The sequence below is a fragment of the Strix aluco genome, chromosome 4, assembly GCF_031877795.1.
Source record: "Strix aluco isolate bStrAlu1 chromosome 4, bStrAlu1.hap1, whole genome shotgun sequence".
In the NCBI taxonomy this organism is placed as follows: domain Eukaryota; kingdom Metazoa; phylum Chordata; class Aves; order Strigiformes; family Strigidae; genus Strix; species Strix aluco.
The window spans coordinates 681,954-701,301 of record NC_133934.1 but is presented as its reverse complement, the minus strand read 5'-3'; the positions used below and the strand labels follow the sequence as shown (position 1 = coordinate 701,301).

Sequence of the window (19,348 nt, the reverse complement as noted above, 5' to 3'; positions counted from 1 at the left end):
GAAGCTCTGATGCAAGGCAGACTGTGAAAGCGCAAATGCAGCGAAAATAAAGCTTCAGTCTCCCTCTATAAAGGATTTACCAGAGTTTTGCTCTGTTTGAAGACAGCAGAGTCTGCAGTCACCAACCTAGAGGCCTCTTCCAGTAGCTACGAGTCTGAAGTTTGCTTTTTTTTTTTTTTTTTGGTTCAGGTTTGGGGAAGGGAGGGGTTGCTTTGGTTTTAAACTGCACTGTAGCGGGGAACACAATACGTGCACAGAGGCTCCTTTGGGCCAGGCTCTGTTTTCACAGTATAATCCCTCTGTCAGCTCCCTGGATAATAAAGCCCAAGATGACAATGCAGAGGATAGCGCTTTTCAGAGAACTTCAGTTACAGTAAGTGCATTATTCTTCTCTGAAAGAAAGAATCCTCCGTAGATGATCTTGGGAGACACTGAAATTAGAGATGTCTGTGCCCCTTTTCCCACCAAGCTCGAGAAAACGAGCGTCCCACCACCTCATGCATCTCTAGATGGAGAGGTGCCGGAATACCAACGCTGCCAACCTCGCTAAGTGTCAGAACAAACACAAAAGCAGCAAACACACATCATTCCTCAGTGGTTATGCACAATGGAGCAGCCTGAGCTATGGTTTCTCAGGGCCTACGTGTATGAATAAAGGGTGCACGTTTGTATAAACCCTCGTGAAAATAAAAAAGAGCAGAGAAGCCTGCTGCTTGGGGAATACTCCCAGCATGATGACAGTGAGGAAATGGAAGGCCAGATCAAATGGAACTCAGCGCTGACAAAGATGTTAAGTCTTGAAGTGGCCAGATGCGAGGGTTAACGAGACGAAGACACAATACATGGAGTCAAAAGAAAGATGAGAACAGGCAAACTCAGTTAACATCTGTGCTAAGGCAAGCACAACAAAAACACCCATCTTGAAGGTTTCCTCCAGACCTGAGGGCACTGTCCTCTGCCGCTACATAACACGAGAGGAGAGAGAAGAAAGGCTATGAATTCTGCTTCAAAATCATTCCCAACATTGATTTAAAATGGGTGTAGGTGTACTACGCCCTGACCGAGGGCCAGGGGGATGCCAGAGGGCACTCCTCCCCCAGCAAAGCGGCGTCCCGCGGCTCAGCAGGCAGCGACACAGCGCGCCCGCTCCCAACAAAATGGCGGGAAGTCTCCGTCAGAGCCCGAGCGACTCAACTCGCAGTAGCTGAAGTCTTATGAAAGAAAAGCAGCTTCACTCGTCCCAACACCCCGCTCATCTCTAACAGGTTTCTTAAACCTGTAATCGATTTAAATTTGTTACCTGAAAATGTTTTGGGCTGAGTGTGCCCCATGAGCAGCTACGCTGTCAGGCCTGGGCTGCTTTTTATGTCAGGGTTTACTCAGTCACAACTCAGAAGGTATATCTGAACGTTGTTCGTGTTCCAAAAGCCAGAACATTTTTGGTTAATTTTCTCTTCTATTTGAGCATCCACTGAGATTTACGCCTGACATGCCTGCATGGGTAAAACCCTACCTGGCTAAGTCAGAGCACAAAGGCCAGAAGCACGGGTCTGAAAGGCCGGGATGCCACTGACACGTGGAAAGCTTAAATAAATACAAGCTGCAACACCTTGCTAAACTGTACCCCACAGCCTCTGTTTATACTTTTTTTGCAGGGAATGGAAAAACGTCCCTGAACGCTAGAACCATACACTAATTACAAAGCTTAGAGCACGCAGCACATGTGTATTATCCTCTACACAATTCCAATGAATTGTCTCTGAATTTTCGGGACTTTAATGTCTCCTTTCACGCCAACACCCACCCCGTGCCTTCCACAAAGCTCTCTCTCATGGTCTCCAAAAAACACTGATAGATTGAAACCAGGCTGCAAACAGTGGAAGGAGAGCTCTGCAGAGGCAGCAATGTGCAGAGATAAAGATGAGTGAGTCTGAGGAAGCATCGAGATGCCTGAAGTAACGTTTAAAAGACCTGTTAGGCACTGGGAAAGAGCGAGCACGTAGTCCTGCCAGATCTCCTGCACAGAAGTTAGGGTAAAGGGTGAAACCAACACTAGCTGGGGCTCGGTTTCTGCGCAGGACGTCCCTGCATCAGCTGCCAGACGCAGCCACGAGTGCCTGAGCGGGGAGTTCAGCCCTAGAAAGGCCAGCACAGAGCCCGCGTCCCAGTGGAGACACAACCTGCTTCCTACGCGTCAGCTCAGCGTTCAGAGGAGCAGCGGGATGGTCCCTGCGGCTTAACCTGGCCTAGAAAAGTTTCAGCTATTTTAGCTGAGGAAAACAAATCCCAACAAAAGGGTCAGATGAGCGACCTCCTCGGGCTGCACAACCACCGAGCTCCCAGAGCGTGCCAAGGGCTTTTCTCATCTCCTCATCCCAGGCAACCTAGAGGGCGGCCCCTTCTGCTCCCCAAATTTTGCTACTCCTTCCCTCCCCAGAAACATGTGAGAAGGTCTTCATATATATAATAATATTTCAGATATTTTCTGCTTCTTATTAAATGGAACTTAAAAAAAAAAAAATATCAGTCAAGTCACGAAGGCTTACAAGGAGAAGACAGTTGCCTCAGACAAGGAGAATGTGTGTAGTGGTACTTGTAGGGCAAAACGTCGCTTTTCCCATCTGTTCAACAGCCCCAGCGGAGCTGGGATTCATGGAAGAGTCACTTGTTTTGATTAACGACCACCGGTAGCTGCAGCCCACCAGTGTGGGATCAGGAAGGTCACCTGTGTGTCTGCCTGCATGCGAGGCCCAGACAGCTGAGAACCTAAACGCTTCCAAAACTGACTGGGGTCTGAGCAGACATTTCATGAAATTAGGAGTGCCTAATTTTACTTTTGAAAGAAACAGGTTTTGGAAATATAGTAACAGTCCATAATAGTATAATGGCATTACCTGGAATTGAAGTTTAGGACCATTATTACACAGTTTTGTTTTGGTTTTTTTTTAATGATAAAACTTATCCAGAAATATGGATTTGAATCACAGAAGGTGTTTTAAGTTGTATTTGTTAACAAGAACTCTTAGAATGATCTATCCGTTTATAAAAAAAACATAATCAAGACTAAAACCAACAAATAGTCACTCCACAATTAGAAATTTCACTACAAGCCATGACTGTAAAACAATTTTAAAAGGAACATACCAAAACCACCATTTCTAGGTTCTGGTGTTAATATAGCACCTAAACATTTTTGCAAATCAATTCAGGGACCTGTATTACAGCATGAAGTTAATGTTAATAAGTTAAACAAGGAAGTTTCAGTTTATTTTTAGCATTTGGAAACAGAAACAATAGAGCCAGGTGCTCTGACAGAGGAAAGCGCTGTAGGACGAAATAAAGCATTCACTTCCTGGTTAAATACAACAAAAAAATTGTCTTACCAACATGTAAATCCAAACATACTTTCCAGGACCTGTGGTAAAATCCTGGCCAAATTAGTAAAGCAATAACTCAACGAGCTACACAGAAAACAGGATTTTACCCCCTTTGTCCATGTTCTGTGAAAGCCCCGGATTTCAGAGAAATCACCCACATTACAGCAATACACTACAGGTCCTGCACACACAGAACACACAGAAGCTTGAAAGAGTAACAGGGTAAAGCTGATGGATCTCCCAGCGGCCTTTCCATCAGGCTGCCTTAGAGAGGTGGCTCAGCAACCTGCTCCATCTTGGATATGCATTCCACGAACAAGAGATATATAAAAAAAACCTTAAATACACAAAAAGCATACCTTCCTTTGCTTGGTTCCTCTTTCTTCACTTCTTTTTTCACAACTTCAGCCTGAAATGCAAAAGTCAGGGTTCAGTATCTACAACTTTCAGAAGCATCAGCACCAAATTTGCATAACCCAACTAATTAACACCACCATGAACCCAAATTGAGGCATGTATCACCAGAAAGACCAAACGACAGTAAACTATTCTAAAACTGTTTGTTCTACAATTGTTCCCCACAGAACATGTATTTCATAAGATGGCAAATAAAAGTGTGTGGCAGCGTAAGAGATTTTACTAGAAGTTACTAGACAGAACACGTGGCACACCACTGTTTTGTTCATCTCCAAAGCTGTCAGGTTTTTGAGCAGAATTAGCTTTTAGTCTGTGATATATTTGGGGGAGAGGGACGTTAAACACATCTTTTCCCAGACAGCAACTTCTTTCCTGTACTGGTGAGGATGCCAACGGCTGCAGAGCTCAGGGCGAACGCAGGCAGCTTGACAGTATTTTACAGAAAAAAGCAGCACACCTTTTCTAAAGACAAATTACATTCCACGTCGAGCAAGTATCTGCAGAAAACCCAGGGCCAGTTTCTCTTCCTTAAAACCTGCATTCGTTTCTTGTAGGATGACGACGTGCTTCTACTTTATGTAGAATAAACTCGTGGAATGAATGTTAAATGAAATGAAGTCTTCTGAAAAAAAGACAACCACAAACCAGCCAAGCTCTGCAGCTATCAGTTAGTAGCGTAGGCCCAAGGAAGCGAAAAAAAAAAAGAGCTTTAAAAACTCAGTGTTGAAATCTCAACCTCTTTTCTGAAGGCGTTCCACAAACTAATTTGAAGACTAGCACTATTAGAAAGAACATCAGATAAATTCAGCGCACGTAGAATTCACTTTAATCTTTTATTTATGCACATAACTCCAAAGCCTTCAGTTCTCCCTTTCTAAGAACATTTATTCCAGAACTAAGTGCCAGAAGTAATTTGAACATGTTATAATGAATTTTAAATCATTTTGTTTTTCCTTCAGACTGGCTTCTGATTGAAGAGCTTCTAGAGAAAATAGCTTACGGCCAACGGAGCTACAAGTTTAACGTGCCTATGGTACCTAGGCATGTCAGCCAGATTCTGGCAACATAAGCAAGAAGATGGACGAGAGGGAACAGACTCAAAACGCAGTGAAAAACAACAGATGGAAAAAAATTCAGTTTTCCCTTCTTATCAGTGTGACCAGGCCTTTTTCTCTCCACCTCAGCTACAGATAAAAATAAAGCTTAGGAGCGTATCTCCAAAGCACAGATTTATTTTAGCATTTGTGCAAAAGCTGCGACAGTCACAGTGACAAAGACCGGAATGCCACCCGTCACAGCGCCGCTCTGCAGCTCTGTACTCCAGTCGCACATCCTCCTGCACTGGTAGGGGAGTTTCCCCCCACTTTCGTTATTTCAGCAGTATTCAGACGTTATCGGCAAAATTACAGAAGCAAAACTTTCATGGGACGAAGCGAGCACTTACGTTACTGCTGTTATTGTACCCTGGCACCACATCTGGCTGGGCAACCTCTCTAAATCAGACAAGCACTCTGTACCGCCCAAAGTGGGCAGCTGGGAAGAAATATTATTTTGAAAACAGAGCGTGAATGCCATTCTTTGTTGGCACTGAACCCTGCTCTGACGAAACACAGTGACAAAGGCACGTTATTCTGTTGCTACACAAGATATAGGCATCAGCTATAAAAAGGAGATTTGAATCACAGTGGTCCCACAATGCATCCCTGACAGCCGTTCCTTAGCACGAGCACTTCAATGAATATTTTGCTTGTTTTTCAGTGCTGAGGGACCTTATTACTTACGTTTTCTAGACTTGAGAAAAAGCCCATAAAGCCTGAAGATTTACTTGGTTTCTTCAGCTAGAAAATTAGTCTAAAAAAAGATATTATCCTTAAGTGTATCTGACGTCATCTAACACAACTATAAATAAAAGATATTACTCTTAAATGTATCTGACATCATTTAGCACAATTATAATTTACGTTCTTTAAAATGGAGAAAAAGCTCCTAAGCCTGAAGATTTCCTTATTTTCTTCGGCTACAAAATTAGTCTAATAAAAGACATTACTTTTAAATGTATCTGACATCATCTAACAATTATAATTTCCGTTCTTTAAAATAAGCTGAAGTTCACTATGTGAACTGAAATACAAACTGAAGTGGCTGGGGAGAAGAGCATATTTTGTCCCATACAAAGAGAGTCAGCAACAGGGAGAATCATCCCTGCAGTGGGGAAGAGGAGAGGGGAAAACTCTTGGAACATCTAATCCAGGCTCTTGCCTCCAGCAGAAGAGAGAAGCCACAGGCCAGGCTCTGTGCGTGCACAGCAACAGCTGGTTTACTTGGAAAGGGGCACGATGACTCTGCTCCAAAAACACATGTGCCCAAATCACACCTGGTCGTGTATCGCCGTGTGTCCTAAACCGGCACAGAGGCAACTCGACAACTACTGCAGGAGAGCCCCACCAAAAGCATACACCTAAATCCTCTACTGACACAGAGAGTCCTTAAAAACGTGAATCCTAAACACCGTACAGCCACCCCACAGACTTCATAAATGAGGACGCTTTTCAATAAAGCAGAAGAAATTGCCAAGACAATAGAAAACAGACCAGGATATAAAGCCAATGATCAGTACACAACCTATTATTTAAAAACCCTGAAATTCATTCCACTGCTCAGTGCAAATACTGACAGCTGTGTCAGCTTGCCAAGTCCACATCTGGATGACTTATTCTTCCCTCCCTGTTGAAGTAACAGACCGATGCCCTTGTTATCATTAAGCACCCGAAGTTAAAACTTTCTCTTGTGCTGAATAAAAGTCAAAGGAAAAAACTATGATGCCCTGCACCTCCTCTTGTTTGGGTGGTATCCCAAAGTCCTGCCACTGAAAAGGGAACAGCAACACACAGGGGATGAGAGCTCCAAGAATGGAATTCACATGGATAATCAGTGGGAAAAATTTTTTAAAAATTAAAAAAAAAAAAAAATCACAACAAACCAAAAAATCCTTATACACATTTTGGTCTCAATCTTGACAGTCTACAGTTCACGCTGAACTGGTTAGTTGGTCCCTGTTCTCTCAGCTATATATGAAGTTTGGACAACAAATCTAGCTGGAATTCAGAGGCATAAAAGCCAACCTCTATCCCCCTAAAATAAACATAGTTTGGAAGATTTGGCAAGAGATGGAGAGTCAATCAGCGGACAAGTGATTAAATTTATTTTGTTGGGTCAGGACATGAAAAAGGAGCTGAAAAACGAGAAGGCAGGGCATGCTGAACGAGGGAAATAAAAAACCCTGACGTTCGAGCACAGAGTAAACAGCAGTTTCCCTCCACACCGTGAGAGGGACCACGTCTGGTTTTACATTCTCCACTCTGGGAGCCAGAAGACTATTAGCACGTGGCTAGTGTGTGCGTTTCTTGCGTAAAGCTCTTTATCTATCCAATGCAACATGCACCAAGCTCCTTCCTCTCCAGCGCTCAGCTGCCACAGGTTGCTGTTCTGTCAGCAAATCACCAGAAGACAACTGGGAGTTGCTGGTACTGGGAGTCATTTAATTTCTGGAGAGAGGAGATGGAAGCAGCTGTGGGCGCACAGACCAACGCTGACACAGCGACTGGGTCTGGAATCAAGAGGACTAAAGCAGATGAACTGCTCAGGATGAATCAAACCAGATCAGGAAAAAACTTTACTAATTCCAATTATCACTCCTTTTCCAACCAGTACTTAACAACTGCCTTCCTCTTCTTCTCTTCATCCTTCGTTAAGAAATACTTTCATCGGTGGAGATTCCATAGGTGTTTGCAAAATACAGAGAGACAAAAGACAAAACAGCAACACATACTTTCCCACCCGTGCCACATCCCAGAATACAGACGAGCTGATCCAGTTCCCAGCTGCTGCAGTTTTCACTCTCACCCGCAGCGACAGCAAATACTGGAGGAAATACTGACACTGTCACCATGAGCTGCTCTTCGGGGAAAGGTGCTGCTTTTCCACAAAAATAACGTGTTATTGCAAAGAAGAAATCTTACCTCGGCAGAGTCTCCATGGGGTGACAACGTACAGGTCAAGGTATGCTCACCCATGTTGTACGGGTATTGCTTCAGGAAGCTGTACATGGCGCGCGCTGACTTGGCACTGTCCAGCTGCAGAATTGCCTGAAAGGAAGAAAAAAAAAAGCATAAGCTTCAAATAATTGTTCCGTCATCTTATTTTATTCCTTTTATCTTATTTTAGACTGGCTCTTAGGAAGGATTTCTTTGCAGAAGGGGTTGTTGGGCGTTGGAATGGGCTGCCCAGGGCAGGGGGGGAGTCCCCATCCCTGGAGGGGTTGAAGAGTCGGGCTGACCCAGCGCTGAGGGATCTGGTGGAGTTGGGAACGGTCAGGGTGAGGTTCATGGTTGGGCTGGAGGAGCTTCGAGGGCTTTTCCAACCTCCGTGATTCTGGGATTCTGTGAACAAAACCTCTGATCACCAGCATCCCGGCCGAGCACACCCAAAATATTTCTATATTGCAGAACAAGTTTAATAAATTAAGTTGGTAGAGCATGTGACAGCTAGTGTTCCTGAAAGGTGCCAACATCTTAATTTTGAATTAGCTTACTATAAGCAGCATTTTTTGATTAAATCCTGTGGTCTGGATATAGAGACCAGCGGCCTCTCTTCTTTCTGAGAGGCTGAAGAAAGAAATCCCTCCTGTTTGGAATTATCTTTAGAACCAATTAAGTAACAATATCACGAAACAGTGGAGCCTGGAGCTTCCCTACCCACGTGTGTCCAACCTTCGGGCTTCTGGACACGTCCAGCTTCGGTTGTGCTGTAACTCACGAGAACCTTCCCGTGAGGGCGAGGGGAAGCGCGTGCCCGCAAAAAAAACTGCAAGATAACCTCTACCAGGGAAACAGCAAAACGACCTACACACAAATGTTCATCTCTCTACTAGAAATCTCTCACTTCTTTACCTTTTAGCTATCAAGTAAAATAACACAAGTTTTATGTCACCTTTAAAATCTTCCAGCTATTCCAGTTGCATTCTAAAGCTGATATTAACTACATTACTCCTCTCTCTTTCCTTTTTTAAATTTTAAAGCAAGCCTTAGCTAAGCCAGCCCCCTTTTTTCTTTTTCCTTAAAAAGCCACCTCTGCCTTTCTGGGATCTTTGCTACAACTCTGGCTGTTGAAAAGTATTTGATGGAGCGGCTTTCCACCACAAAGTGCATTCACATTTGATTCAATGGAATTAAAGCATTTGATGTTCAATTCAACAAAATTAGTTGAAGAAGTAGAAATTGGCCCTAGATGTTTTACTGACTGCCAAGTTCTCTTTATTACATTTGAACATTTTTTAAAAAGCAGTTTCAGTTTCAAAAAAGAAAAATACTATAATCTTCTTACAAGGATCTTCATCTGTTTTGTGGTTTATTAGCAGATGGACACTTAAAATAGCTCATAACAATGGGAACACAATTGCTTTTTAATTGTTAAAATACATATACACATACAGTAAATTAAATCTAGTTCATAAAAATCCAGGATTAAGTGTAAAACTAGCAACATTAAAAATTAAAAGAACAAAATTTTAGAAAATTGAAAATCAAGTCACTACATTTTGAATTGTCCCAAAACAAAAAGCAATTACAGTCATTCTGACATTTTCACTTCTCATCAATTTTTTCCCCCCCCCAGCTTCCTACAAGATGGGAACTCGTTCTCCCTCCACTTACACTCTAATGTCAAAGGTTCGTAACTTTTCCAGCCACTGGGAAGCTTTACTTTCAGAGCTTACCAAACTGTTCTTGTATACTGCAGCCTAGATAAAAGCCCAAAGTTTGTTTTGACTGGTTGGTTTTTTTACTTCCCCACTGCCCTCAACAAATAAAACAAACTATTTTCCTGTTCAGGATAAGTAAGAAAGTCAGAAACTTTGATCGCTCATTCCTGGTACTGGGAGATGAAAAACCTATCTTTTTTTTTTAATTTTTGTTTCCTAATATTGTACTTTGCACCATAGGAAAAAAAAAATACTTACCTTGTTTTTATTCTTCAGTACAACATAATGATCTACTTTTCCAAACCGAAGTCCCACACAAACTGCTTCGAGCTCTCTGTATCCATCATCTGGCAAATTCCCGAGATGCACAAACTGATTGTGAAGAGTTTCAGTATTTACCTAAAGAAAATTGATGACAAAACTTGCTTTAACTGTGTAACACACTTTATTAGCAACTACTGAACTAGGTTAGAAAAGGCCCACAGAAAGCTTCTATATCGCTCAGATCTTACCAAAAAAGAGCATTCACATACATCCGACGTTCACATTTCCAGATTCACATCAGATTTCCAATTTTCTATGCAGTGTATCACGAGAACCAACTATACTTCGCAGTAAAGAGTAACAAACTTAAAAGGATCGAGTGTTTTAAATTATCTTTTTTTTTTTTTTAACTAGTAAAAGTTTTTTTAAGGAACACTGCAAAATATAGCTGAAGTTTCAATAAAATTCAGTATTTTGATAAGCAGACACTGTCTAATCAGATTATAAACTGGTCAAGGCGTAGAAACCTATCCAAAAGGCTCCAATCTTGTTTTTTAACTAGTAAAAGCGGGGTTTTTTTAACTAGTAAAAGTTTTTTTAAGGAACACTGCAAAATACAGCTGAAGTTTAAATAAAATTTGGTATTTTGATAAGCAGATACTATCTAATCAGATTATGAACTGTTCAAGGCATAGAAACTTATCCAAAAGGCTCCAATCCTGCTTTTTAAGTTGGAGTCTGTTTTGCTTGATCAGTTTGTAATAACATAAAGCTCCTTGGTCAAACATAATTTCTTGTCATGCCAAGACACAAAGTCCAAAGGTGTCAGTAGACTTTTGAGATCTTAAAGAAGTCTTATCTTTAAATACTCAAAAGCTGTGTGTCTTTAGAAACACAACAGTCACTCCCAAGAAGCAAGATGATTTTTCCCCCCCCTCTCCAGGTCCGGTATGTTTTTCTTCCATTATTCATCACTTTACCACGAGCACAAAAGAAATATTTCACCAGCAGCAGATCAGAAGCATGAGTAGGATACGGCAGCAGGGGCGCTGGCACTAAGCACTCAGATGTTTCTGTCAGTGCCAAACAAGGATCGTAAGGAGAAAGCAGATCTCCCCCAGAGGCATTTGCAATTGAAAATTCAAGCCTTTGGGGGTTTCTTGGAAAGTGATTCATGGTTAGAGGGCTCTTTGCAATATGCTTTTTAACCCAATACAATTAGCTTCTGACACTGCCGGGCTTAAAGTCACTCTTGAGAAGTTCCTGTGCCAGCTGTTTAAGCCCAGAGACACACATTCAGAACCAGCGACTGACCCTCCATCAAGAATATCCTGAAAATGTTTCTCACAGAAGACATAAAAGCTGTAATTTCATTAACCTCTACCCACCTACTCTGTCTAAAAACACTTTGTACAACTGCCAGCTTGCACGGAGTACAGTGGAGGAACGGGAGGGACAATCAGGGAGACACACTACGCTGAACAAAGCATAGAGGTAGTTTTGATAATTAAACTAAAATATCTAGCTATAAAATATAAAATATGTGGGAAAATGGGTGGCACTATATACAGGCAAACTCGGCAGATTCTCCGCGCTACAGCGGTCAGCAGCTTGTTGTTAGAAGATGAAAATAAGGTAACAGAAGGAGAGTGTCTCAAAGGACTCCTATTGAATGTTTAATTCCTTGCACTTCACGCATCATGGAGCTAAGCTAAGTGAACATTTACTCATTCCATTCCCTGCTCCTTCGCCCATGAAAACACATATAAACATTTAATTCTAGAGAAAGCCCAGAGAACAGTTCAATTAGCTAATATTTCAGTATGAAGGACACTAATTCCAATTTAAAGTAGCATATTTTGATAGCATACAGAGGAGAAGTTAGACTGTGAGCAACTTACCTTAGGGTCAGAAGCTTTAATTATAGCAGTAAATATTGCTTCCTTGAAAAAAAGAAAAAAAAAAAAGCATTATAAAATTTGAACTGTAAAATACAGCTTCACTACCAGCAGCTAACTGGCACTCACTGACTCCCCGCAACTTTTCAGTTTCTGCTTTCTTAATAAAATCAACAGGATCAGCACTTCTGACTTCTGACCAGGACCCCAGAAGACATTTAACAGGACACACCATCAGAATGTATAAAACTGGCAGCGTATAAAGGTCAGCTTAAATACAAAATCCTGCTCTGCACTGAAACGTTACCACGCGTCCTAGAATTTCAGCATCTTTTATGACTTACTTCATCTTTTACAGTCTTATACTGAGGCACCATGTTGATGCAGAGCTGATTTCCATCCAGGGACATTGGAAAGCAGGTGTAAAATTTAACCATGGAATCCGCAGATTTCCTATTTATTTCGAGATATGCCTTTTAAAATAAAACAAATTTTTTTAAAAAAAAATTGGCATTTACCAAAAGCATCTCGCACCACATTATCACATTTGCATTTGTTAAAAACTCATTTGCTGCTTTTCCAGGTAGAAACACGACTGACTACCAGTTAAGTACCTTTTTATGAGATGATAAAATTAGCACATCCCTCAGTCCTCCAAAGGGCTTTGCTAGGTTGGAAACTTCCTCCACAGAATATCCTTTCTCAGGCAAGTTTGAAATAAGAACCACACATACATCATCAGGTTCCTGCAATCACACAAAAGTAAGTATTACCGATATCTCTTCAACTCTAAATCAAAACGGACCCGTTGCTGAAGGGAGAATTTATTTCCACTATCTAAAACCACCGTTAAACTGAACAAAGCGCCTGCTTAAAAGCCTGTTAGAACACTTGCAATTACCCCAAAACCAAAGATCATTTAAACCTTTTTAGGATTTAGTAGCAAAGCATATGAAACAATTTTTTAACCCTTTTCCTTAATTATGTCACTGCTTAATCAAGGCTGTATCTACATTGAAGCTAATCCTAAACAAACCTTAGAAACTAAGAAACTCCAAGGGAAAAATAAAAAGCCAGAAGGTGACGTGGCAGATGTCTAACAAATTGCAAACAGCGAGGAGAAAACAAACCCTTCGCTATTTCTCCCAAGAAATTAACAGGCAGGGGATTTAAATTGGAGGTTTTCCAACAGCACACCAGGAGCTGGAAATAGCACCGAGCGTGTACTTACAACTTCCACAAAATCAACCACCTTTAGACTGACCTTGCCAGCAGGTTCTGTTGATTCTTCGCTCTTTGTAGTTGTTATCGTAGCTTCTAAAGAAAAAAAAAAAAAAAAAAGGGGGTGGGGGACTCGTTTAGTAGTCAGCAGATTTAAGAACTTGCACTACATTCTACCACCACTGCCACTGTGAAAAATGAAATAATATTCCTTAACTTACAGCGACAAATGACATTGGTGAGACACAGCGTTATGTAAACACTTCCAGAAAGAACAGTTTTAAGTAGGGATAAAAAATTAACTAAAATCCCTTGATTAGCACGCACACGCTCTGCTGACATTGAGACCTTATCAGCTGAATAATCACAACCACCAGACTTTCCTGCAGGCACACGGGGACTGTAGGTGCCCAGTATGTGCCCACACAACCTTTTTCCTTCTTTTTTCCTGGGACAAATCCACAGTGGTAAGTGAGAGGCTCCAAAAATAAAGACAGCAGGAAACAGGAAAACAGCAATCACCCAGGACAGGCACGTGCAGGAAAAGGAGAGTTTTACACTTCTACTGTAAAACGTTTGTATCTACCTCTAACAGGTTCAGCAGCTACGACCTTGCCCTATCTCCACTGTCACACACACAGTAACTGAGAATTAAAATACACACGTGCTGTGTTTAAAACAAAGTCTGTTATTAATCAGTTATAAAATACAGGGAAAAGAGCAGCTACTGAACCAGCTCTAGCAGGCAATGGAAAGCAGTGAGATTAAAAGAATTAGTAGTGGAGCTGCAAACAACGTACAGAAAGCCTGAATCCTTTGCTCTAATGAGCTGTAAATAAAAGTCCCCATGACGTACTGAAAAGGTCTAGGTAAAAAAAATTATGTCTGCTGAAAGATGTAATTCTTGGAGGTTTTTAGCCACTTCAGTCATCACGATGAATTTGTTTTATGTTTCAGTCAGTGAACCTATCCTAATAGATTTTCTCATATCCTGTGTCATCTTCATTTCCTGGCCCCAAAAACATTCTCGTTTAGTTCACAATAGCAGAGAGGTTTAGGACAGAAATGAGAAAGACCCTGTCAGTTTGTCATTTACCTTGATCAACTAAAGCTTCATTAAACTTAACCAAGTCCAACGCCGCCACCTGAGGCATCTGTGCAAGTTTCTCTAAAAAACAAATGAATTCAAGAAGACATCACAATGTTAAACTTCACATCACTTGCAATTAGCAAAGCAACTTAAAAATGGCATTATCGTACCAGAATTACCTAGTAGAGGTGCAGGATTAGTCACTCCTTTGACCTGAGTCTCTGCTGCCTTCACAGGCTCTGGAGCTCCGTCCCCTTCCGTTACGCTCTTTGGCTCTGACAGCTTGGATTCCCCAACTTCTATTTCAGCTTCTGTTGAGAGCTGAAGGTCTTCATCTATGGATTTGGCTGGTAGGTATCAACAGAAAAAAAGCATTCTTTGTTTCATTACGTTAAATTAATCAGTTTGCAAAAGAATTAATGGCACTACGCATTTTTCTGCCACATCTTCAGAGGCTTCCTACCACATAAATCCCTGCCCCTCCTTACAAACGGGCAGAACACACACAATAGGAAAAGCTTCACCAAGTGTCTGCCTGTGGCTACGTGAAAGGTTGAGCTTCCCCAAACCCCAAACTCATCCCCCCTCCTGGTTCTCTGCTGTTCTGGCCCTACAAACAGCACCGATAACCGGCATCGGCCAGGCCGGAGGGTGCGAGAAGGGTGCTCCCTGCCCAGCGACCTCCAGCGCTGGCAAGCCCAGCTGAAGGTGGGAAAAGCTTGGACTTGCTACCTGAAATCCATTCTGGAAAGGGGGGAAGTGGCGGGGTAGGAGGATGGAAAAGCACTTGCCTGTGTTTTCCAAATAAAGAGTAAAAGTTCTCATTCATCTTACCCGCCATTTTTGAAGTTTTCTTGATTTTACTATCTCCTGTCATTGTCGATTTCTTAGTCCTTTCTTTTTTACCTACGTAAAATATCCAAAACCAAGAAAGTCAGTAGAAATGCTTATTTCTTAAGTCTTACATTTGTGAAGTAAGAGGATAAAAACACATACAAAGCCAGTTTAATCTGCAGCAATTCAACTGATACAATAAAAAAACCCCAAAACCTAAGTTAATTCCAACAAACTCCAGAATGAAAGCCATGAAGCAAAGTATCTTCTGTGAATTTGTTTAGGATTCTGGTGACAAACCCTTACTCCTGCAAAAAAAGTGTGTGTTCTCTTTCTCTTAACTGACAGCAAACAATCGGTGGTTCCCATCTGTGGGACAGCTCTGAATCGCATGGCTGCGTGAACCTTAACTCCATTCTGGACACTGGTTTCAGGAGTGACCGTGCTGACGAATGAATCAAGACCAATACATCGTTAAAAAGCACAATTTCCTATCAAAATAATGTCTAATCCCTAACTTTACTCAGAAAAATTGCTCATGAAAGCCAATAAAACCAGCAACAAAAAAGGGCTGTTAATTCCAATGTCTTAATAATACCAGGTATTTGTAGTTTCATTGGCTTTTGATGTATTTACTGCAGTGTGTCCTGTTTTCACTGAAGTACTAAAAAAAAAAGTTTTTCCCTACCAGTATGACAGACAAGTTTTTCTGCCAGACCAATTAATAATAGTAATTGAAATAATTTCTGTCAGGATCAATAGGAAACCAGGGCAGAAATTTAAAAGCATCTGGAACATACAGGGAACATGAACGTACAGGGAACATGAGACACGTGGAAGCACGAGCACTAACCATAAAAAATAATCTGAAATATATTATACATAAGGTTTAAAGTCAACTTGAAGAATTACACTTATTTTACAGACCCGAAGTGCCACACTTATCTTCAACAGTTGGGGCAAACATTTAAAATTACAGATTAATTACAGGTCAAGGCAGGGGTTTTTTTATTGCTACTTGAGGGTTGGGTTTTTTTAAAGAAAAAAAGAAAGGGTCACACGAAAAGGAAGACATTTGAAAGTATAAACCAGACATTTTCTTGTAGCGCTCTGAACTTGCTTTCAGTCACTATCAAAAGCACTCACATAAAAACAAAGAAATGGGAACAAAGCAGGAAGGCACTAACAGAGGCAGCATCAGAGAAAAGGCAACCAAAACTTTACCTGGAATGGATTTAGTTCTCTTAGTGGTCGTGGTCTGATCCTTTCTATTATGAGCAAGGGGGGGAAAAAAAATAAAGAAAAATCAGGTTCAAAGACAACTGATGAATATCAAAACAGCTAAAAAAGCTCAAAAACAGTAAAACACAAGAAACCAAACAGATATGAAGCCATTTGGTTTGCAATGGTTATCACCCACATATGCAATGGCAACACTTACTTCGTACTTGATGTAACCTTCTTAATATTCTGAGGTCTTTTTTTGACAGTCATTTTGGCCTGAAATGGACAGAAAGAAGAACTTTCACTGCATAATTTACACTTTATATCAAATGCATGTGTGCATATGTAAATAGCATGAAGTATATATATTAACATACGGGTTATCTTTCACTGTCTGCTAAACTGATACTATTCACAAATAGCAAATTTAAGAAAAATGGAAAACTGGAATTAGGGAGCGTGTTTTCATATTATTTATTTTAGACCACTGTTCATAAAAAGGAAATTTAAAAGATATTAAAACTACGAAATCTATTTTCCTGCAGTACATCGAGTTTTGGCACAAAACACCAAGCTACACACAACTTACGATGCTGCTCACCTGGCCAGCAGACGCTTTTGGCTTCTCTGCTACACTAATTTTCACCCGTTTCCCATTTACCAGCACTGGCACAGTTTCACCGTATTTCACAGCTGCTATCACTGCTTCTTTGTAGTTCATTTCCAAGAAAGCCTGAAATAAATGGCACTTTCAGGCTTGATTTCTATTACAGACACAAGATACAATTTGCTGCAATTTTTCCTTAGAAAATCTGCTCATGACAGAATTGCACGTGCACCTCTCTCTACGTTCATGTGGAGTTTGATGAAAAAGTCCGGATTTCAGTATTCTGCAGAAGACATCCTACTTCCATTAGCATTTATGACTTAGGTAGCAAGCAAGACTGAATTTCTAAAGTTAACATTTCCAGCTATTCCAAAATTATGACTGTGACAATTCAGGAAGCCTTATCCTATGTTCAGCTGAGGATCCAAATACTACCCTTTATTTTATTGCTTGATATTTATTTTTTTTTGCGTTCTGACACAAAACCACTCTACAGGAAAACTTACCTCATTTCTAGAGCGAAGTACAATGAGATCACTAACTTTGCCAAATGGCTGAACAATTTTTTTAATATCTTGATCTGAAAAGCCATCATCCGGTAAATCCGATATTTGAAGGACTGTCCCACAACTCAGCAATTCCTCTCTCAACAGCTACAAATGGAAAACAGAACAAAAATAAATACTTTGTAAGTCCAGTAAAAGGAAGAAGAAAGGATCTGCAGTAAAAATTACTGCAAAGGAGACAGACTGCTTAGTTCACTGTGGTGTTTTGAGGTTTTTGCTTTTTAACACCAGGACAGAGCCATCATTATGTTGTTCTACGACTCCGTCTCAATCTTCAGTTATTAGAAGACATTAGTTATTAGATTACCAAGTAACACACAACACAACCTTTTTGTTTTTATCAAGTACTATAGATCGACATCATTCCAGCTGTCTGGGCTGAGAGGGTGAGAGGCTGCACAACTCCACTACTTTCATTTCAGTAATACCTATTAGCTTTCAACAGCACTAGGCAACGTTCTCTTTGCTTATCATTTAGAGGCTGGAAACTCCCAAGGACGACTGCATCTACCGTAACTACAACACAACCTGGTTTATAGGTTGTTCCTAAGAGATCCAAAAGATTGGTATGATGCACTAAGACAAACCTGGCTTAAGATCCTTCCTACCACAGTAGTAAACTTCTCTGCCTCATCTTCTCGCCTCACAAGGCAAAACAAACACTTTCTGCCTCCTATCCTTTACTTTTATTTACACAAGAAGCTCCTGCAAACAGAGCTCATGGCTCACACTTTATCCAAACAAGTGCCCAGGAGAATGACGACCCAAATTTAACGCACATTGCTTCTGCTGTTGGAAAGCACTCGAGGTTTTCTTCCCATCTGTTAAAGAACCCTTGCTGGGTAAGTTAGCACACTTGCAGCCAGCAAATCTTTGCATTAAGATGGCAGCATCTATGGGACAGAACCAGCAGAACGGTTCATCTTTCTGCAAGTGATCCCCCTGAAATGAGATACTAACCCAATTCTTAAAATCACAGAGAAGAACATTAACAAACTCACCCTATTATAAGAAGTAGGACGAGGTCCGCTGGTTCCTGTGGATCCGTCTTCCTCATCCTCTTCCGTGTCTTTGCTTTGGGGTAAATCATCACTTTCAGGAGATGAAGAACTCGACCCAGGAAAAGAAGACACGTCTTTCCTTGAAGACTTTGGAGAAACACTTGTTTTCAATGGCTTCTTCGTATTTCCAGGCATCTTCCTCAAGAGTCCATGAGAGGGGGACTTTCCCGATCCCGACGATCCTTGCCCGGCTGCCTGAAGCGACTTATGTTTATTGAACTCTGCTACAAAGCCAGGTCCCAAACTTTTCACCACTGCCTCCAGAGCTGCCTTTCTGTCTGTGAGCAGAAGGGAAACAAACTGGGGTGGGTTGGTTTGTTTTTAAAAGAAAACTTACATCCATTGCTGTCTGGTTTTGTACAGTTTCACTTTCACCTCCTGCTCCCGATTCAAAGTTAGGAGAACCTTACTCACACTCCAGCAGAGATGGCCAATAAATAATGATAAACCTCTGTACTATTTTCACTGTGCTGCTTTAAACTGGCAAAGTGACACTGGTAACGACATCTACAAAAATCTAATGGCTGGAGCAAAAGAATGATTGCTCAATTTTGGATGTCAGGGAATATAAGAAAAGACGTTTTCCAGACTTGGATCTTCCTCTCACATAAGGATGCCCAGCAGCACTTACTGCCTTGGTGCCTTCTGCTAAATTCTCAGTCCTTCTCTTGCTCTTTGTCCTACAGACTTGTTTTAAACCAGTCTTTAACAATCTCATACAACATTAACTTCCTGTATGCTTTCTTTATGTGGAAAATTTATATTTTAGTTATTAATTGCTTCTTCCCCTCTCCTACGTCAAACTAGCTTGCACTTTACCCTTAGGAAGATCTCTTTGAAACTGCCTGCCCCTTTACAAATTTTCACCTAGACTTCTTTCCCACAAGAGCTCAGTACCTCTTTAATTTTCTGAAAGCATACAGACAACACAGCCACAGTATACAGACAATAAAAATTTCCTCTATCTTCTCCTCTTCAGGATTTTAAAGAAACAAAAACTCCAAACAAACTGGTATTTCAGCCAGAGACTG

At 41.1% G+C, this 19,348-nt stretch overlaps 1 protein-coding gene across 2 annotated transcripts in view; it reads right to left on the bottom strand.

The window, feature by feature from the left end:
- ZNF638 (zinc finger protein 638) overlaps positions 1-19,348 on the bottom strand; it is a 58,612-nt gene that overhangs the window by 11,799 nt on the left and 27,465 nt on the right. For both annotated transcript variants that reach the window (XM_074821726.1, XM_074821725.1), the window contains exons 6-20: positions 18,258-18,595; positions 17,197-17,343; positions 16,685-16,816; positions 16,301-16,359; positions 16,084-16,127; positions 14,860-14,931; positions 14,205-14,372; positions 14,032-14,103; positions 12,979-13,031; positions 12,329-12,460; positions 12,059-12,187; positions 11,718-11,759; positions 9,811-9,951; positions 7,814-7,939; positions 3,737-3,786 (exon numbers count right to left, since the gene is read on the bottom strand). In XM_074821726.1, coding sequence (XP_074677827.1) covers positions 3,737-3,786; positions 7,814-7,939; positions 9,811-9,951; positions 11,718-11,759; positions 12,059-12,187; positions 12,329-12,460; positions 12,979-13,031; positions 14,032-14,103; positions 14,205-14,372; positions 14,860-14,931; positions 16,084-16,127; positions 16,301-16,359; positions 16,685-16,816; positions 17,197-17,343; positions 18,258-18,595 — 1,705 coding nt within the window. The remainder of the gene's footprint in view (positions 1-3,736; positions 3,787-7,813; positions 7,940-9,810; positions 9,952-11,717; positions 11,760-12,058; positions 12,188-12,328; positions 12,461-12,978; positions 13,032-14,031; positions 14,104-14,204; positions 14,373-14,859; positions 14,932-16,083; positions 16,128-16,300; positions 16,360-16,684; positions 16,817-17,196; positions 17,344-18,257; positions 18,596-19,348) is intronic.